Genomic DNA, 19,030 nt, shown 5'->3' on the forward strand with positions numbered 1-19,030 from the left:
TTCCTTATCCATTCTTTGGTCAAGGGGTATTTAGGTTGTTTCCAGGTTCTGGCTATGACAAACGATGCTGCTATGAACATAGTTCAGCACATGTCCTTGTGGCACGATTGAGCATCCTTTGGATATATACCCAAAAGTGGTATTACTGGGTCTTGAGGAAGGACCACTTCCTAAATATAACCCAAGCAGCACAGACACAGAGAGAAACAATTAATAAATAGGACTTCCTGAAACTGAAAAGCTTCTGTAAAGCAAAGGACACAGTCAAGAAGACAAAATGACAGCCTACAGAATGGGAAAAGATCTTCACTAACCCCATATCAGACAGAGGTCTGATCTCCAAAGTTTACAAAGAACTCAAGAAATTGGTCATCAAAAGAACAAATAATCCAGTAAAAAAATGGAGTACAGACCTAAACAGAGAACTCTCAACAGAGGAATCTAAAATGGCTGAAAGACACTTAAGGAAATGTTCAACATCCTTAGTCATCAGAGAAATGCAAATCAAAACAATTCTGAGATTCCATTTTACACCTGTAAGAATGGCCAAGATCAAAAACACTGATGACAACTTATGCTGGAGAGGTTGTAGGGAAAAGGGAACACTTCTGCATTGTTGGTGGGAGTGCAAGTTGGTACAACCCCTTTGGATGCCAGTGTGGCGAATTCTCGTAAAATTAGGAAACAACCTTTTGTTACTCTTAAGAAAAAGCAACCGGGCGATGGTGGCGCACGCCTTTAATCCCAGCACTCGGGAGGCAGAGGCAGGCGGATCTCTGTGAGTTCGAGACCAGCCTGGTCTACAAGAGCTAGTTCCAGGACAGGCTCTAAAGCCACAGAGAAACCCTGTCTCGAAAAACCAAAAAAAAAAAAAAAAAAAAAAAAAAAAAGAAAAAGCAAACAGTCAAAGTTGTTTTCCCTTCCAGCCTTTACACCTTTTTTAGTTTCTCTACTTTTTTTTAGGTGTTATATGTATACAGGTATGAGGATGGACACACAAACACACACACACACACACACACAGAGAGAGAGAGAGAGAGAGAGAGAGAGAGAGAGAGAGAGAGAGTTCCTTTTTCTTTCTGAAGTGCTGGAGATTCAGTCTAAGGCCTTGTACATTCTAGGCAAGTGCTCTACCACTAAGCTACACCCCTGGCCCACACTACATTTTGTTTATTGAGAGATTGCATGACAGCCTTTAAACTGTGGTCTTCTTATTCCATGGTTTCCATAATTTGAGCTCAGCCATGGTCTACAAAAATTAAATGGAAGCCGGGCGGTGGTGGCGCACGCCTTTAATCCCAGCACTCGGGAGGCAGAGGCAGGTGGATCTCTGTGAGTTCGAGGCCAGCCTGGTCTACAAGAGCTAGTTCCAGGACAGGCTCCAAAGCCACAGAGAAACCCTGTCTTGAAAAAAAAAAATTAAATGGAAAAGCCTGCAAATAATATATGAGTTTCAAGTCTCAAGCCATTCTGAGAAGTATGGTCAAGCCTCTCTCTGTCCTGTCCAGGACATGAGTCGTCCTTTGGCTAATGTGTCCATACTCTGTGTGCTGCTCGCTCAGTAGTGACCCCTGTGCTTGTGTTTGTGAAACCCTTATATAACTTAACAAAAGGGCCCAGAGCGGAGGAGCGGTGCTCTGGGGTTCAGAAGTACCCAGAGAAGCTGCAAACTGCTTCCTTTAGGACAAGGCAAACTTTTATAGCAAGGAAAAAAATGTCCAGAAAAGCCCTGTGCTGAGGCTGCTGAGATCTGTAGGCAGAGAAATCTTTCTTTCTGCCTATAAATTGCAAAGGAAAAATTGTGCTAGGGTTTTTTTGTTTGTTTGTTTGGTTTTGGTTTTTTGAGACAGGATTTCTCTGTGTAACAGCCCTGGCTGTCCTGGAACTCTCTTTGTAGACCAGACCGTACTCAAATTCCCAGAGATCCACCTGTCTCTGCCTCCCAAGAGCTGGGATTAAAGGTGTACACCACATAGCAAATTGTGCTAATTTTGCCAAAATCTTTAATCACAGTGAATACCAGTGACTGGGAAAGGTGCTGAGTTACAGAGCTCGGCGCTCTGTGCTTGTAACATCCCTCTGGCCTTGGATCTCATGCATAAGTGGTGGGGACTGTGATATTGCAAATAGGATTTGTGGTTTTATGTTTCTAAATGGAATCTGGTCCACAAATGAGAGAAATCTTGTGGCACTTGTCTTTCTGAGCTTGAGTTTTTGCTTCATATCCCTCAGGCCACAGCATCCATTCTTCTCTGTGCTGAATTACTGCACTGTGCCCACTCACGCTGACTAACAAGGCTCTGCACACACCCACATATGTGCACACCCGTGGTGTTGTCACAGCTCTTCCTCCCATAGAGGACATTCTACCCAGGCCACACAGCAGCCAGGTGTGTGCAGATGCTCATCACATCACCTAAAGCACCTTGACCCCTGAAAGCAGTGGAGGTGGGCTAGCTGTCAGCAGGGAAGGTGGGCTAGCTGTCAGCAGTGGAGGTGGGCTAGCTGTAAGCAGTGGAGGTGGGCTAGCTGTAAGCAGGGGAGGTGGGCTAGCTGTCAGCTGTGGAAGTGGGCTAGCTGTCAGCAGTGAAGAAGGTGGGCTAGCTGTCAGCAGTGAAGAAGGTGGGCTAGCTGTAAGCAGGGGAGGTGGGCTAGCTGTCAGCAGTGAAGAAGGTGGGCTAGCTGTAAGCAGGGGAGGTGGGCTAGCTGTAAGCAGGGGAGGTGGGCTAGCTGTCAGCAGGGGAGGCGGGCTAGCTGTCAGCAGGGAAGGTGGGCCAGCTGTTGGCTTCCCCAGTTTTGTTTCCACTCAGTCTCTATTGCTTCTTGATTTAACTTCACACCTTGTCACGTCTAATCGTCCTATGGTGGTTCTTCTTTCTTCCTTCTTCTTCTTCTTCTTCTTCTTCTTCTTCTTCTTCTTCTTCTTCTTCTTCTTCTTCTTCTTCTTCTTCTTCTTCTTCTTCTTCTTCTTCTTCTTCTTCTTCTTCTTCATTTATTTATTGTGTATACAATGTTCCTACTGGCTGTGTATTTCCATGCCAGAGAGGGCACCAGATCTTATTACAGATGGTTGAGAGCCACCATCCGGTTGCTGGGAATTGAACTCAGGACCTCAGGAAGAACAGTCAGTGCTCTTTAACCTCTGAACCATCTCTCCAGCCCTAGTTTTTATTCTTTAACTATTCAAATACATCTTCCCCTATGTTGTAAGACCCTTTTGGGTTTCTAGATGGGCTTGGTGGCACACGCCTTTAATCCTAACACCTGGGAGGCAGAGGGAGGTGGATTTCTGTGAGTTCATGGCCAGCCTGGTCTACAGAGCTACACAGAGAAACCCTGTCTTGAAAAACAACAAAACAGAACAAAACAAAACGAAAGAAAAGAACCTTTTGGGTTTCTTTGTCTTTGAACTAAAGCCACTTAGTCTCATTGCTAACAAAGTGGAAATAACAGCTGCTAGAGCAGGACCAGTTTCCGGGCTCTGCTCTGAGAGCTCACTTCCTCTTCCTGGTTTTCTTCTAAGTCGGTGCTTCTCACCCTTCTTAAGACTGTGACCCTTAAATACAGTTCCTCATGTTGTGGTGACCCCAGCCACAAAATTATTTTCTTTGCTACTTCATAACTATAATTTTGCTACTGTTATGAATCATAATGTAAATACCTGTTTTCCAGTGGTCTTAGGTGACCCCGTGAAAGGTTTTTTGACCTCAAAAGGGGTCTTGACACACAGGTTGAGAACCACTGCTTTTTGTGCTGTGAGGCCCAGAGCTCAAAACAGCTTGTTCAAGATTCAGTAGCTGCAAAGTGCAGAATCAGTCTAGAGCCGGGTGTCCTTGCTCCAGAGCCCAGGCCCTCAAGCAGGTGTGTCATTCACATTCTGAGTGTGTGCTGACATCGCTGTCTCCTCCTTCCTTTTCTCCCATTCGTTTTTCCCTGTCCCTTTCCTCTTCTTTTCTTCTTGGGACCAAGAGGGTGTTTTGCACTCTGGTTGTTATTGTTATTATGAATATTGTTATTCAGGCAGGTGGTACTAATAGTTCGCTATCTCTGTCTGTCTGTATCTATCCCTCCCCCCCCTCGCACGCGCTTACACACACACACACACACACACACACACACACACACACACACACACGCATCTCATTTTGTTCTCTGCCCTCGGAGTTTGTGATTGAGATGACAAACTATGCACAAAGGAAGACATTTGAGGATAGTTAGTTATCAGTATGTGCAGAACTAGAGCAGAGATGATGCTTGCATACCAAGTGGCCTTAAGACTGGGCAATTCCACTGATCCCCCCACCCCTCCCCCCACCCCTCATCCATGGATGGCACCAGATGGGGCCTTGGGAGTCAGAACAGGAAAGCTTAGGGAGAAGGTGTGTGGCAAGCGGGAGCTTACTCTTTGCTTAGGAGCAGGATTCCCGTTATATGCACCTCCCGCCCCCAGCCCTGTAAAGCTTTGGGAATTGGTGGGATGCTCACTTTCTGATTTTCTTGAAGGTCAGCTGAAGAAGGCAGCAAGTTGGCTGTTCAAGAATGCAGAACCTCTGAAGTCCCTGTCCCTGGCCTCCAGCAGTAGAGACAACCCGGGGGCCGTGGCGGCTCCACGAATCTCTGGAGTAGAAGTCAAGGCCGAGAGTGTATGCATCTGCTTCATTGATGACTGCATGGACTGCGACGTGCCCCTTGCCGAGCTTACCTTCTCCCGTGAGTGTGCCTAGCCTGGGGCACCTCCTGCAGCCCAGTGTTGCTCAGTTCCTAGGGCCTGCCTTTTAAGTTTTCCTTGTATTCTTGTTCCCCTCTACTTCATAGTGCAGTAACTAAGATAAAACTTAATTGTTTAACATGTTTTTCAGATTTTTTTTCCCTTTTGATTCAGTTTCTCCATTTAGCCTCAGCTGTCTCAGAACTCCCTCTGTAGGCCAGGTTGACCTTGAACTCAGAGATCCACCTGCCTCTGCCTCCTCCCAAGTGCTGGAATTAAAGGTGTGAGTCCCTATGCCCCACCAGATTTTTTTTTAAACAAAGCAGACTTGATGCTTAGTAAAAATATTTTAGTGTAGGCTTAAGGGCATAGGTTTGGGCTGTCAGGTATTAGTCAAGGATAATAAGACATACTCAAGTATGTGTATGAGGAAGAATCTCCCAGAATTTTTTATTTCCCATGTATGGCTTCGTCCTGTAGCCTAGGAAGAGTAGAGATTGATACTGATAAAATTCCCATCACCTCAGGAGCTCTGGCCAAGGTCCTCTGTCCATTTTTCTGGTCCTCTCCTGCACATGAACACACTGGGCAAAGATTATTAAAATATATAAAATTCTCAAAGAATTAATAAACACACCAAAATCTACTTAAGTTAGTGTTCTCTTATCACTGCCCTCTTTCCATGCATTCAGGGAGAAATACCTTTATATAGGGCTTTGGCCTGACCTGTCTGCTGGGGATGAGGTCGGAGGAGTGAGACCATATTTTAGGTACAGTGTTTAAGGGAGTGCCAAAAACTCACAAATTAAGACAATGATATATATTGTTCCTATTTTTTATGTGTATGGATGTTTTACATGCAAGTATATATGTGCACCAATTCCTACCTGGTGCCCATGGAGGTCAGAAAAAGTTATCAGATTCCTTGGAACTCAAGTTACAGATGGTTGTGAGCTGCCATGTGGGTCCTGGGTATAGAACTCAACTTCCCCAGCAGCCAGTGCGCCTAACCACTGAATGTTGTGGGTATAAAACATGAAAACGGATGCACAAACCTACATGGTAGACAGAACGCTGTAGTTATGTGTGCTCTCCCGTGAGACTGTCAGTACGAGTTGCAGCTAGTGTCTGAAATGCAGCTCATCTATGGAGGGCAGCTTTGCTCTTGCCTCTGTAGTGAGATTTGCTTCTGTTGCAGGTCTGAATTTTCTTCAGCACATAAGAACTAGCCCTGAGGGCTATGCCCACTTCACCCTTTCTGGAGATTATTATAACCGCGCTCTGTCAGGTCAGTGTAAAGCGTAAGTTATTAGAGGATTTAAAGAATAAGTGAGAATGTTTACCAGGGCCCATTGCTGTGTGCATGTGACATGAGAGAAAGGGTGGGTGAGGTGAGACTGAGAAAGACCAGCAAGTGTTTGATATGTTGTGACTGTATTTGTAAGTCTTTCAAAGTCTTGAAGAGTTGAGCTTCTTTGGTTTTGTTTTTTTTTTTTTTTTTTTTTTTTTGGCAAAAACCTGTAGTTCAGGTTAGTCTATTAAAGTCAGGCTGTCCTAGAACTCATGGAAATTCTTCTGAATTTGACCCAAAATACAATTTTTTAATACCCAGGCAGAAGTGGAGTGTAGCACATACTTGGGTGCAAATGAACCATAGCTTCTGAAGAGGAATTCTAATTTGTGTAGTTAGGAAGTATTCATGATATAGTGACAGTGAACACCAGCATATTAAGAGCTGATCTGCATGCCCCTTTGCAAGTCCGTGCATGTGCATTAACACACATGGACAGATGTGTTTATAGTGCTATTCTTCCTATTAGTGATTAGAATAGAGTCGAGTGAACATCTTTCAGGAGAAAAATGAGCAAATTAGATTGGTGGAGTGCTACTCATTGGCAGAAAACACATCTCAGTCAGCTTCACCAACACAGAGTAACACTGCGCTCAAACGTGTTTAAGGGGCAAAGAAATCTTGAAAAGAATACATATGGGATTTCATTTATATAGCCATCTATTCATAGACAAATCAACCAGCTCTTAAGGAATAAAAAGTTTAAAAGCGTAAGACAGACAAGAAAGCAGAGAACAGTCTATGCAGATGGTTGCAGGGAGTGGCAGAAGGTTGTTGGGAAGGAGGGGGATTAGTTAGCACCCCGACTTTGCAGGGGCTTGTTGCTTTCTGGTTCTTTCTTCCTTTTCTTCTTCTCCTCTTTTCTTTTTTCCTCTCTCTCTCTCTCTCTCTCTCTCTCTCTTTCTTTCGAGACAGGTTCTCCCTATCCCAGGCTGTCCTAGAACTCGCCATGTTTACTAGACTGGCCTCAGATTCAACAGAGCTCTGTCTGCTTCTGCTTCCCAAGTTCAGAAATTAAAGGTATATGCAGCCATGCCTAACCTGATTTTTTATTTCTATTTCAAATGATTTTCACAAGTGCTTGTGGTAGTATTTCCTTTAAATTGTGTGTGTGTGTGTATAAATCTTGTTTAAATTCCTTTTGTACATGTGACACATTTTAAGATTAAAACAAAAACAAAAACCTGAGAAAATTAAGCTAATGAGCCTCCAAATGTGCCTTTGTTCAGCTGATGGATGTAGGAGCTCTTAGCTAAAGCCACTGTTTTTCTTCTCTAACCTAAGCCTGAGGCTCTTTTTCCTGTCTCCATTGAGGAAGAGGTCACCTAGCTTTAATGAAACAGAGCATGTGTCCTCCCTGCCCTTCTTCCTGCCACCTGGAGAAGAGCATAATGAGGAGTGTTAGTGCTCTCCCAGGCATGTTCCATGGACAGCAGGCATCTGTAGGGTGACCTGTAGCCAAAGGTGGTTCTTTCATTGTGAGATGGAATTGGAGCCATTAGGCTGTATTCTGTCCTTGCTAAGCACTCATGAACAGTATTCTCCTATAAACCCTTGATATCTGCTGAACAGATGTTTTATTTCCTGCATTCTTTTAGGCTGGGAGCCATTTATTGAGCCATGGCCATGCTCTGTATCCTGGCAACAACAGGCAGCTAGTCGTCTCCATCCTCCACGACTAAAGCTGGAGGCCAAGGCCAAACCCCGCCTGGATATCAACATCACTTCTGTACTGATTGGTGAGTGGAACGGTGCCTGCTGTAGGCTAACATCTTTCTGTAACATGAGTCCTTCGCCTGCAGACAAGGATGCCAGGTGGGCAAATGCCTGGCCCTGTGCCTGGCATCACTTCCTCATCATGGCTGCTCTCCTAGTGAACCCTAATCTGGTGTCTAGTGTTGGGGCCCCATGTTAATGCTCTCCATGGCCAAGCTAGAGCTGAGGCTGCTTAGGGACCACAAAGTGTCCCCATGAACTTTCTCCTCATAATGCTTGTCTGTAGGTTTCATAAAGTACCCTAGAAGTGAGCTTAGATTCGCTTTTTTCAGTCACAGAGGAATTTTTTTTTAAACAAGGTTTTGTAGTCTAGCCGAGGCTAGTCTCAAATTCACACTTCTGCCTTAGCCTCCAAAGTGGCTGTAATTATAGGCGCCCAGTGCTGTACCCTGGTACAGAGAAGTTCTTTAAGGTATGACTTTAGCAGAATGAGTTCATTCTCTGTGCTGTTTCCTATCAGCTGCCACACTGACTTAACTCTGAAAATGATTTGCTTAAAGAATTGCCAAGCCAATAGCATGCCTTCTTAAGGTTTCTTGGCCCTGAAATGTCCATCTGCAGATCTGGATTTCTCTGCCGTGTCCCTTCTGCGCTGTGCAATGAAGATACAGCATTCACTCAGTATTCCGAGTGCTCCATGTACTTCAGTGTCTTAGAATTTTGCTAGTGACTCCGTCCTCAGTCTCATTGAGTCTCTGTTCACCTTCTCAAGAACCAAAGCATGGGTCTGCTTGTCTAAAGACTTCCCTGGACTTTGGTATACACCCACCACCCACTTTTGCCAAAGCAGAGTCACTCTGCCCTTTTCTGTCCCACAGTGTTGTATTTCTGTCATTGCTTTAGCCCCTTTTGTGTCATGGGTGGCTTCATGGAGGTAGTTTTTCTGATGTCTTTCATGTGGATTTGCCGTCTCCAGGGTCCAGCCTTTTCAGCTTCTAGCATAGACCCAGCATATAAGGAGGTGCTTAGTAAAAGCTTGTTTTGCTGAATTGAAATGATTTGATATAAACCTTTACCTTATTTATCTCCCCTCTTCATGTCTTCGTGGAATTCTTTTTAGATCAGTATGTCAGTACCAAGGAGTCGTGGTTGGCAGATTACTGTAAAGAAGACAAGGAAACAGAGTCAGCCAAGTCCGAAGACTGGATGGGCTCCTCAGTGGATCCACCATGCTTTGGACAAAGTAAGGTTACTCTAAGCACAGGCCTGTCTGTATCAATGTTCATCTACAGAGCAGTCCTTCACCGAGAGACTCGTATAGAATGGTCGTTCTCTGTGGAAAACTCCATAGGAAGTTCTGACTAGCCTCCGTTGTTGGTTTTAGTCCTTGGAAAAGACGGTTTTCTGGCACAAACTACTGAACTGTTACTGCAGGCTCTAATTCCACTGACATGGGCGAGAGGGGATCTGCAAACCCTTACTCTTGATTTCCAGTGACACCGGAGAGCATGTCAGGTCAGGACACACTGTTGGTCACTTTATTTTCAGTTGGGCAAAATCAATTGGTTTTTCAGTCGACAGGATTTTTTAAAACTGTATTATAAAAACATTTAAAGCTAGCACTAGAGGATTTGTATGTATTCTTGGAAAGAGGGAGGGCAAGATCCCAAGTGGAAAAACCTTTTTAAAAGAAGGGCCAGTATTGTTCATAGTGCATAAAGGAATTGAATACCGGCTCTTGAGGAAGGAGTCAGTGTGTTCTTTGTTGATGATGTTTTTGGTCCTGATGAATACCTCAGCATGGAGCTCTGTTTGCCTCAGAGCTGGGAAGAGGTGACAGACACCACAGGTCCTGCTTGTTCCACAAGCCATTGTCATCCAAATTCAGCTCAGCCCCAACTCTTTCAGTGTGGTTTCTTTGGAGAGTCTTGGCAGGACTTCACATGGCTCATGAATACGTAAATATTCCATCTGGTCTGCAAACAGTCCAGGGAAGATGGGCTTTCTTAGCATAGGAAGCATTTGTGCCTGTTTGCCTCTCCTGGGGTGTGCGAGCAGACTGCCTCCTCGTGTTTCTAGAAGGAAAGACAAAAGCTTCCGTTGGCTTGTTCTCTCTTCTCAGGCTTTTGCTTCTGAGTCCAAGCTCCAGCTCCCCTAACCCTAATCTGTGTGCCGGAAAAACAACCTTGCCTGTCCAGAAGACTCTAAGCAATCCTTGTATGTCCAAGAGAGCAAGGTTCTGAAGAGAGCTCTGTAGTTGGTGACCTCAGTCCAGTTAGTGCCAACTCCAGGAAGGCCTGATGCGCTGGAAGGCCCACTCCCTCTTTCTTATATTTTTCTCCTCTTTCTGTTGTTAGTAAATCGCCCTATCAACATTAGAGCTTGGTTTTTATGGTTATTGAGGCTGATGTGATACACTATTTTAGCCACCCGACACTGATACACCTAAACACCAAATGTCTTTTTACTGTGTCTTCCTGGAAGCCGCCTAAGAGACTTCCCGCAGCATGTGTGGCACTGACTTTCAAATTAGTAGCTTTCAACTGTGTTGAACTGACTACTAATTTTCAGATCTTATTTGAGAACTTTAGCCATATTTCTCCTCAAAGTTAGGTTTTTGACTGAGAGCAGACATAAACCAGGCTCCCAGAGTAACCTCAGTGTGAAGTTCCTCCTAAGGAACTGGGAACCCCCTGCTGTTTCAATGTTTCGAGCTAGCAGGGAGCAGAGCACATTTGCTTTGTGTTGCCCTGGTTGTGAGCCTTTCAACAAGGGCTTATTCTGGAGGTGGACCTCAGCGGCATGACTCCATTGATCAGTTTATGAGAAGTACAGGTGATTTTGTGAGGTGTGTGTCCAGTTGGAACTTAGTCCTGTGATATAAACCGAGAAAGGACTGCTGGAATCTAGAGGCCAGACTGACTCTTGCTTGAGTATTTGAGGTGGCCAGTGACCAGAACTCTGTCGCTCCTGCGCTTTTCCAACTGGAATGGCATATCTCCCTTAAAATCCATACTGATTAGACTTTTCTGGGCCAACACATAACATGGTTTAAATTAAAACCTTCCCGAAGACTTGTTGTTCTCTTCGAGGGTATGTTCAATGCATTCATTGTTGCCTAATTAGAAAAAGGGCAATGTGCCTTGACACAGCTGCTCCATCAAAGCCTTGCAGAAAATTGCTGCCTTTGCCAAGCACGTTCTTGGCTCCTAGCAGTCAGGAAGGGCGCTCTCACAATTGCATGATGCATGCCATTTGTAATGTTCTCAACTCATGTTTGTGGAGGTGATTCTTCCTCACCGCACCTGTTCTTACCCTCTAACTTTGTCTCTCCTGTCTACCAGGCCTCCCTCTTGTCTACCTTAGAACTAGGAGTACAGCCAGTCTGACTAACCTAGAGTACCAGACCTATGCTCGAGGTACAGTACAGCCAGAGGCTGCGCCATTTGCTTGTTTCAAGAACTGCTTTCTATGTCCATTTGTACACCGTTTTTTTTTCATGTGTGTTGTTGAGTGGAGCTGAGTTGGGCTATATTCAGTTTTAAGTCCTTTGGTTCAGTAGTCTGAAAGAATGTCTGCAGCAGAGGAGCATAGCAGCGCCTCATCATGGAGTGGCTGCAGTCGTGAGTGACATCTGCTTCTTCACCGTCTCTTTCTGGACCTCCAGTGACAGAGACACCAAAGGCATGAAGGGCTCTTCCAAGGAAAAGGAAGGAGGTGGAGGAATGCCATCCTTTGGCAGGCAATGCCACATGGCTTTGCCTACAGAGTCCTCAGCCAGCGTGTATTCTCATGGGGATGCGGGGGTTCTGTGAAGTAGGAGCTGTAATCACTAGTCAGAGAGCCAACAAAGTATTTCCCAACAAATTGCTTGGATAGAATTTTTTGTTTGTTTACAAAGGAATTTATGTACTTAGGAGATAGGAAAGAGAATGTACCTGGAGAATGGACTGGGGAGTGAGAACAGAAAGAAACGCCACCGTTTGCATCATCAAGCTGCCTTTCTTTCTTTGTGTTAATGAGTACTGTTCATTTGATGGTACGTTTGTGATAGATCCAGATCACGGGTCTTGATATGTCTTAATTTAAAAGGCATTTGAGCTGGGTTTGGTGGTCCACATCTGTAATCCCAGCACTTGGTGAGGCAGGAGGATCATAAATTCCAGGCTAGCCATGACTATGTAGCAAGACCCTGTCAAAAGAAAGGGGAAGATAAACCGAAAGGCATTTGATGAGTGTATTCTGGTTTTAGAAGGCTCAGCTGAGGTGGGTCTTTGAGAGAGGCCTCTGATCTTCATTCTGAATCCCTACTGTTGAGCTTTCCAGGATGACGTCCTCATTGAGACAAACACTGAGCACTGTCCCCTGTTGCCGATGTGACAGACTCTTGTGGACAGCACAGGGATCTGCCTTCCCTTGTGTCACCAGATACGGACGGGGCTTCAGTGTCTTTATTATGATCCACACGGCAGGCTCTTTCTGATAGCCGAGTTGCTATGTAGCATAAAAATCCCACTCCTTAGAATGGCCAATTATTCTGGGAAAGATGAACAGAGGGGTAGGAATTTCTTCAGCTAGCCTGATAGTAAACTTGGATGTGAGGAGCTTGAGGCTTTCTCAGCCTCTGAAGAAATCGGATTCACTCACTGGAGGCAGATTTTTTGAGGCCATCAGGAAATAATGTTCTCTTTGATGGATTTGGGAGTTTTTTCTTGATACTGTGCCAAAGGCAAGGACACAGACAGTTGGATGCTGATGCAGTGCTGGGATTTATGTGCTCTCTGTGTTGTTTCAGCCTCTGTTATTAGGTCTGATCAATACATGAAATGTGGGGTCCTGTGCACGGTTTCTCCCATGTCATCTAATCCCACAGCAGTAGGCGTGTAGATCGCTTTCTATATGGATTTCTAGTTCTTGAGCTTATATTTCAAAGTGGTCAAAGCCAATCTGCCACCTGGTCTCTCAAAGCATGATTTGCACAAGGAAATTTTCAGTCTGGTTCACAGTGGGGTGGAAAGGCACGTCTGGTCCTTTTCCTCTTGGCCCTTATCTACTGTAACGAATGCGCTTTCCTTGCTTGCATGGAGGGAGGCTCCTTCCCAACTGAGCACATAGCACTGTTAATCCTTTGGAAAACTCTTGCTGCAGCCTCTTAACTCTTTTACTTGGGGGAGCACCTAGGGAACCAAATGAGGTCCCTGGGATGGAAGTGGGCACAGTAGTAGGCAAGCGTTATCCTTACCAGTATCCCCACACGATGCGGGACTGGAGCACCCGCTATACCAGTGTTTCTCAACCTTTCCAATGCTCTTTAGTACAGTTCTTCATGTTGTGGTCGTCCCTAAACACAAAATTATTTTGTTGCTACTTCATGACTGTAATTTTTTTACTGTTATGAATTTAATGTGAATACTTTGGAGAGAGAGGTTTTCCAGAGTGGGTCTTGACCCACAGGTTGACAGCCGCTGCTCTGGACTGCTCTCGTTGTTCGCAGATGACTGTTGTAGGGCCTGCTGAGTTTCGACTGTCCAGAGAGAACCTATGTTAACCTGCATTTGCCTGTTTGGCAGTCATCACGCCTCCCCCAACCCCCTTTGTAAAGCTGCCACAATACAAGCACCAGAGAAAGTGATGGACTCTTAATATGATGGAATCTTAATAAATAGACTGATGATTGCCATGGCTGGACAGGGCATGTTCATCATGGCTTGACAGGTGTGGTTTATCTTCTTGGTCTTGTCTGTGGGAAGCATGTGGCCCTGTAAAATTATTTCAGCCTCACTGGTTCTCCACTGCTAGTATTTGCTGTCCCTTGAGATGTGTCCCCCATCACCTCCACCGACGTTGTGGCTGTCTTTGTGCTTTCAGGATAAACAAAAGTGATGGCTGAACTATGGGGCCTGCTGTGGTCATCAGTGTCCATGTGCTATGAGCTCCTCAGCCAGCTGCCTTCCTACCATGGATTTTCACTGCCTGGTAGTTCCTGCCGCCTCCTCCCACTTAGTTTGTATGGTTATTGGAGGAGACAGGCCCTTGGTCAGAGTGGACCACAGAAAGGTCCTGAGATCACTGGAGCTCCTTCTGACAGTTATCAGTGTTGAGAATCAGTTCACCTCTCCCTAGAATCTGGTTGTGTTATTTTCTGGTGGTGGCTGTTTCTTTGCAGGTTCCCAGTCAGAGGTTGTTTTGTGAAGCAGCTGTGTGAAATGCTGCCTTTGCAACCTCCCTGGTGCCTGCCTTATAGTAGCTAGCTGGTTGCCTGTGTTAAAAAGGGAACTATGTTGGGGGACTGGCTCTTCTGTGTAAGCATGAGGACCTGAGTTTGATCCCCAGAACCCACATGGAAAAACTCTGCACAGTAGCATGTGTCCATAATCCTAGTGTTGGTGTAGGAGGGGGACAGGATGCAGTCCGTCAGTCGGTGAACTCCAGATTCATGTGACGCCCTGTCTCAAAATAAGTAGTAAGTAATAAAGCGAAGAAAGACAGAGGAAGAGATCATCAGCGCTAACTTCTACATGCACGCCTGCACATACATGCACAGACATAGTGCCCACTAAAAAGAAGAGAGACCTAAAATTTCATTTTAAAAGCTTTTAGAAAGCATGATCTTGAAGATAGCACTAGAAGAGAAAATGGGCTTCCGCCAGGGCTTTGAGAATGCACTGGGAGGAGTTGCCTTTTAGTCTTGGTCTATTTATTTATTTTTATTTTTTTTAAAACCAGGTCAGGTTCTGATGCCATCTTCTCAGTAGTAAGACCCATGTGAGTTGTGGGTACTCTGTGTGTGTGTGTGTGTGTGTGTGTGTGTGTGAGAGAGAGAGAGAGAGAGAGAGAGAGAGAGAGAGAGAGAGAGAGAGAGAGAGAGAGAGGAGGGGCCCACGGTAGCCAGCAAATCCATGCAGCGTCTGTTTGTCATGTCAACAATCCTGTAGTCCCTTTTCTCACTTCCATCTTCACACAGGAGGCAGCTGTGGGTGATGTCCACAGGCGGAGGAGGGTTTCTGTCATGAAGACACAATAGATATTCATAGTCTTTTTTGTTTGTTTGTCACAGCAGAGGTGAAAACCCCCAAGCGCCGGCAGCCATTTGTCCCCTTTGCTCTGCGGAACCACACGGGATGCACACTGTGGTTTGCCACCCTGACTACTACACCCACCAGGTAAGGTACTTTCTTTCTGTCTCTGGAGCTGCTTACATCCCTGGCAGCTTCTATGTAGCTGCCTGGCAGGGCAAGGTTGGCCCCTGCTCAAGGCCTCTGGGTTTGTACGTGAATCAGTAACTCATGTCCTGTGATTGGTGGTAGAAGTTCTGATTCTGCAAAGGACCACAGAGAAGTGGTTCCGAGTGTGCAGTAGTGGAGCTGTGCTCATCTTGACCTGGTGTGTGTTAGGTTCACAGTCAGGGTAAGAGAAAAGTCATTCCAGGTCTTCTTAGGTGCCACACTCTTTAAAGAAGCTATATATGGTCACAAAACTAAAATATTTGGCATATTTCCTCTGAGCCCGCTTTGGAAATACCCTCCAACACTACTCCTGAACTCTCTCTTTTTTTTTTATTTATTATGTATTCAACATTCTGCCTCCATGTATGCCCGCATGCCAGAAGAGGGCACCAGATCTCATTATAGATAGTTGTGAGCCACCATGTGGTTGCTGGGAATTGAACTCAGGACTTCTGGAAGAGCAGCCAGTGCTCTTAACCACTGAGCTATCTCTCCAGCCCTACTCCTGAACTCTTGTTTTTGTCTCTAGAGCACACTTTGGCCCAGATAGCATGGGTGGACTCAGGAGGGTATGAGAACTCACCCAAGCTAAATACAAAGCTTAGCTGACAGCTTTGCCGGCTTAGATGTTGGCTCAGTGTTCTGAATACGGGGTGGTGGGGGGCTTTTCAGCTTCATGAAGTGCAGAATTGAGTGACTGTCAGCTGATTTGAAATGACATTCTTCTACTAGCTATGAGGGTACCTTGGCTAAGACTTTGCTGTTTACCGGTTCATGTCAGTTAAATTCTTGCTGGTCACCAGCATGGTCTCTTAGAAAGTCTTGCCTTAGTTTACATGTTCCAGACTCACTGCTGGAGCAGGTGACTAGATACTGACAGCTTTCACGGGTTTCTTTCTTTTCTTTTTGATGCATGTGTGTGAGTGTGGCTGTGGGTGAATGTGTGTGTGTGTGTGTGCGTGCGCGTGCATGCTCATGCATGTATGTGAGTGTGTATGCAGAGGCAGAGAGCAACCTTGGATGCCATCCTCAGGAATGCATCCACCTCCCTTGACAAAGAGTCTCCCATTGGCCCGGAGCTTATTGATTAGGCCAGGCTGGCTGGCCACTCAGCTCTAAGGATCCTGTCTCCTGCTCCTCAGTGCTAGGATCCATGCACCATCACACCCGGATTCTTTCATGGGTTCTGGTGATCAAATTCCCATGCTCGTGCTTGTGAGGCAAGTGCCTTAACACCTGATGTGTAGGGCTGGGAAGATGGCTCAGCCAGTGAAGCTCTCTGTGTGAGCATGAGAACGCGGGTTTGGATCCAGCACGCTTGTAAGATGCTGAACATAGATAGTAGTGCACTTGTTGTCTCAGCACTAAGAAGTGAAGACAGGAAGACGGGGATCCCTGGAGCTGAAGGAACAGCCAGGTTGCCCGGCTGATGAGCTCCAGGTTCACAGAGACATCCTGTCTCAGATAACGAGGTAGAGATTCACTGAGGACACCTGATGTTGACCTCAGACCCCCACATACACACATGTGCATAATGTAACACGCAAATGCACACACCACACATACACGAATGAACTTTGTTTAAATTAAAAGACATTGAAACAGGGCCTCACTTGTGTAGCCCAGGCTGGCCTAAAGCTTGCCATGTAGACTTCTTTACGTTCACCCTCATTCCTCAGCTGAGCTAGCAAGTATGTGCTGCTGTGCTCACCGTTACTTTAATCTATTTCCAAACAGCCAGAGAAGTTGTAACCGAGCCTCAAAGTAGCCGAAGTCATTGACCTTCTTGGGTCACAAAGAACAACCAGGGTATGTCATGCCAGTGCAGTCAGTCAGTTGTAGGAAGACCACTTCTTCTCGGTGGCTCAGAGCTACTGTAGGGGCAGCAGGGACGACCTGTCATCTGATTTGATTCCAGGGCTGCACTGTCTCACAGCGGGAGTCCCGGGGTGGTTCCAGAAGGGAATGGAGCTTTTCTGGATGATGCCCACAATGTCAGTGAGTGGCGAGAAGTCCTCACGGGTGAAGAGATTCCTTTTGAATTTGAAGCCAGAGGAAAGTTAAGACACAGGTAAAATTTGACTGTTTATCCTTCTGTGAAAGACGTGACATGGGTGTAAATGTTTGTCCCTGGTGTCTTGTCTTTCACTTTCATGACTTGAGTGTTTTATTATGAAGAGTTACTTTGAGTGTCATTGTTTCCTCTTAAAATATAGCCTGTCATGCCATCTGGAAAATCGTTTCTTTCTATTCCCATTCATTCAATGTGTGAGGCATTAACTAAGTATTTCAGAGTCTGGGCAAAGGCTAGATACATCCTAACACTCAGATCCATTGTATCCTGGCCAGGTTTCCATGTGCTATTCTAGACAGTTCTCAAAGCAGATAGGCTCAGGATAGGAGCAGCACGAGTAAGGCAGCTTGGATGCAGTGTAACATCAAGGGGCACTGCTGGCCTGCTTATTCTTGCAGCAGCCAGCAGAGGAGTTGGCACAATACGGAAGAGGCTTTAAGTCTGTTTCCTACAAGTTAATACAATGTCCAACAAGGCATCACACTGTATTTTTAAATGGGAAGGCTGTCATGGATGTAAATAGGTGAAGGTTTAGTGTTTGAGCCTCGGACTGATTTCAGGGGCAAGCTGACGTGGAAGAGACTGGTTTCAGGCCTGAGTCCCCTGCTTCTGTGCAAACCTTTTTCACAACAAAGCACCCTTGCGCAGGTTTGGCACAGGCTAGTCCTGTCTGGCGAGGGTTTTAAATATGTAGGTCTGGATCTCTGGAGGTCTTATGGAGGTAGGGGTGGAATCACTTCTGGAATGTCCTGTCCTTCATGAGGCTTTTGTTGATGGTGACTTTGAATAAGCCCTACCTCTTGCCTTAGAGAGGGCCTGACCTTGGTGTCACTTCCGTCTTGGTCTCCGTGTTCTGTAACCCACTGTGCTGTTTGAACTCATCAAAATGAATGCTTTTTTTTTTTTTTTTTTTTTTTTTGGCATTTTCTCCTTGGCACACTATACCCCATGCCGCCCTCCTCCCTTCCTGTCAGCCTCAAGTTCAGTTCCCCATTTCAGCCTTCTGGCTTGAATTAGGCAAAATCTAAAATAGAATTAAACGTGCAATTTCCTCCCATTCCTTCTGTTCTGCCCACTGCCTTCTACTCCAATTTCAGCTGAGCACTAGTGCTCTGTAACTCCGAGGGCTCTGTCTCCCAGGCCTGCTTGTGGTTATGTAGGGCCCGAGCCAAACGACTGGATGTGTTCCTGAGAGGAGTAGAATTTCCAACAAAGGAACCAAAAAAAGAAAGCTTATGCATCCCTAAGGGCGTGGTTGCGTGACTCAATGGCTAGTATACTTTGACTGCCCCACTCGACTGATAGCCCTGAAGTCATTATCTCATGAAGGCTAGGTAGGGGCTTCTGGGAGAGTCCTGGCAAGCATACAAGATTTCATGGTTTTAATGAGAGGACGGCCGATGCCCCTTGGTTTAAGCATGTCACTTCTCACTACTTGCCTCCAGCAAAAAAGCCTGTTAAATCCTCTTCTTGACCTTGCTCACTAGCTAGTGCTGAGAAGGCTTAGCCAGCTGGCATTTACATCATTATACAATAAATTAGATTGGAGTCTGTGCTCCTAATTTCCTTCCTTTTTGAGACTGGACCCTTTCTGTTCTGATTGACAGACATACTCATGACCTGCGCATCCATCAGCTGCAAGTTCGAGTCAATGGTTGGGAGCAAGTGAGTCCAGTGTCTGTGGACAAGGTTGGGACCTTCTTTCGGTATGCAGCACCAGACAAAAATTCCTCTTCCTCTACGGTGAGTGGCTGCTGTGTGGTGATATGCTACACCCTGCCAGGCCAGACTGTCACACAGCTTATAGTAACCATGCTCCAGGGAAGTGCTTTGTTCCACTATTTCTAAGAAGATGACATTGGGTTATTGACTCGGGGTAGGGGTTGGTAATCAACATGCAGATAAGCCAGGCAGTGGTTGACATCAGAAGAAAACAAGGTGGACATTTGGCAGTA

The 19,030-nt window shown here is 45.7% G+C and overlaps 1 protein-coding gene across 8 annotated transcripts in view; it reads left to right on the plus strand.

Moving 5' to 3' along the window:
* The window catches only part of Vps13d (vacuolar protein sorting 13 homolog D), a 220,483-nt gene that overhangs the window by 80,127 nt on the left and 121,326 nt on the right, over positions 1–19,030 (plus strand). For 5 of the 8 annotated variants that reach the window (XR_005285964.1, XM_038335369.2, XM_038335371.2 and 2 more), the window contains 8 exons: positions 4,504–4,710; positions 5,907–5,996; positions 7,658–7,798; positions 8,896–9,018; positions 11,120–11,194; positions 14,833–14,938; positions 16,920–17,072; positions 18,683–18,818. Coding sequence is in view for 7 of the 8 variants with exons in the window: in XM_038335369.2 (XP_038191297.1) it covers positions 4,504–4,710; positions 5,907–5,996; positions 7,658–7,798; positions 8,896–9,018; positions 11,120–11,194; positions 14,833–14,938; positions 16,920–17,072; positions 18,683–18,818 (1,031 nt within the window). In the remaining variant the exon portion in view is untranslated. The remainder of the gene's footprint in view (positions 1–4,503; positions 4,711–5,906; positions 5,997–7,657; positions 7,799–8,895; positions 9,019–11,119; positions 11,195–14,832; positions 14,939–16,919; positions 17,073–18,682; positions 18,819–19,030) is intronic. The other 3 variants (XM_042055363.1, XM_042055364.1, XM_038335375.2) reach the window with 3 other exon arrangements.

The sequence above is a fragment of the Arvicola amphibius genome, chromosome 6 (assembly GCF_903992535.2).
Source record: "Arvicola amphibius chromosome 6, mArvAmp1.2, whole genome shotgun sequence".
NCBI lineage: Eukaryota > Metazoa > Chordata > Mammalia > Rodentia > Cricetidae > Arvicola > Arvicola amphibius.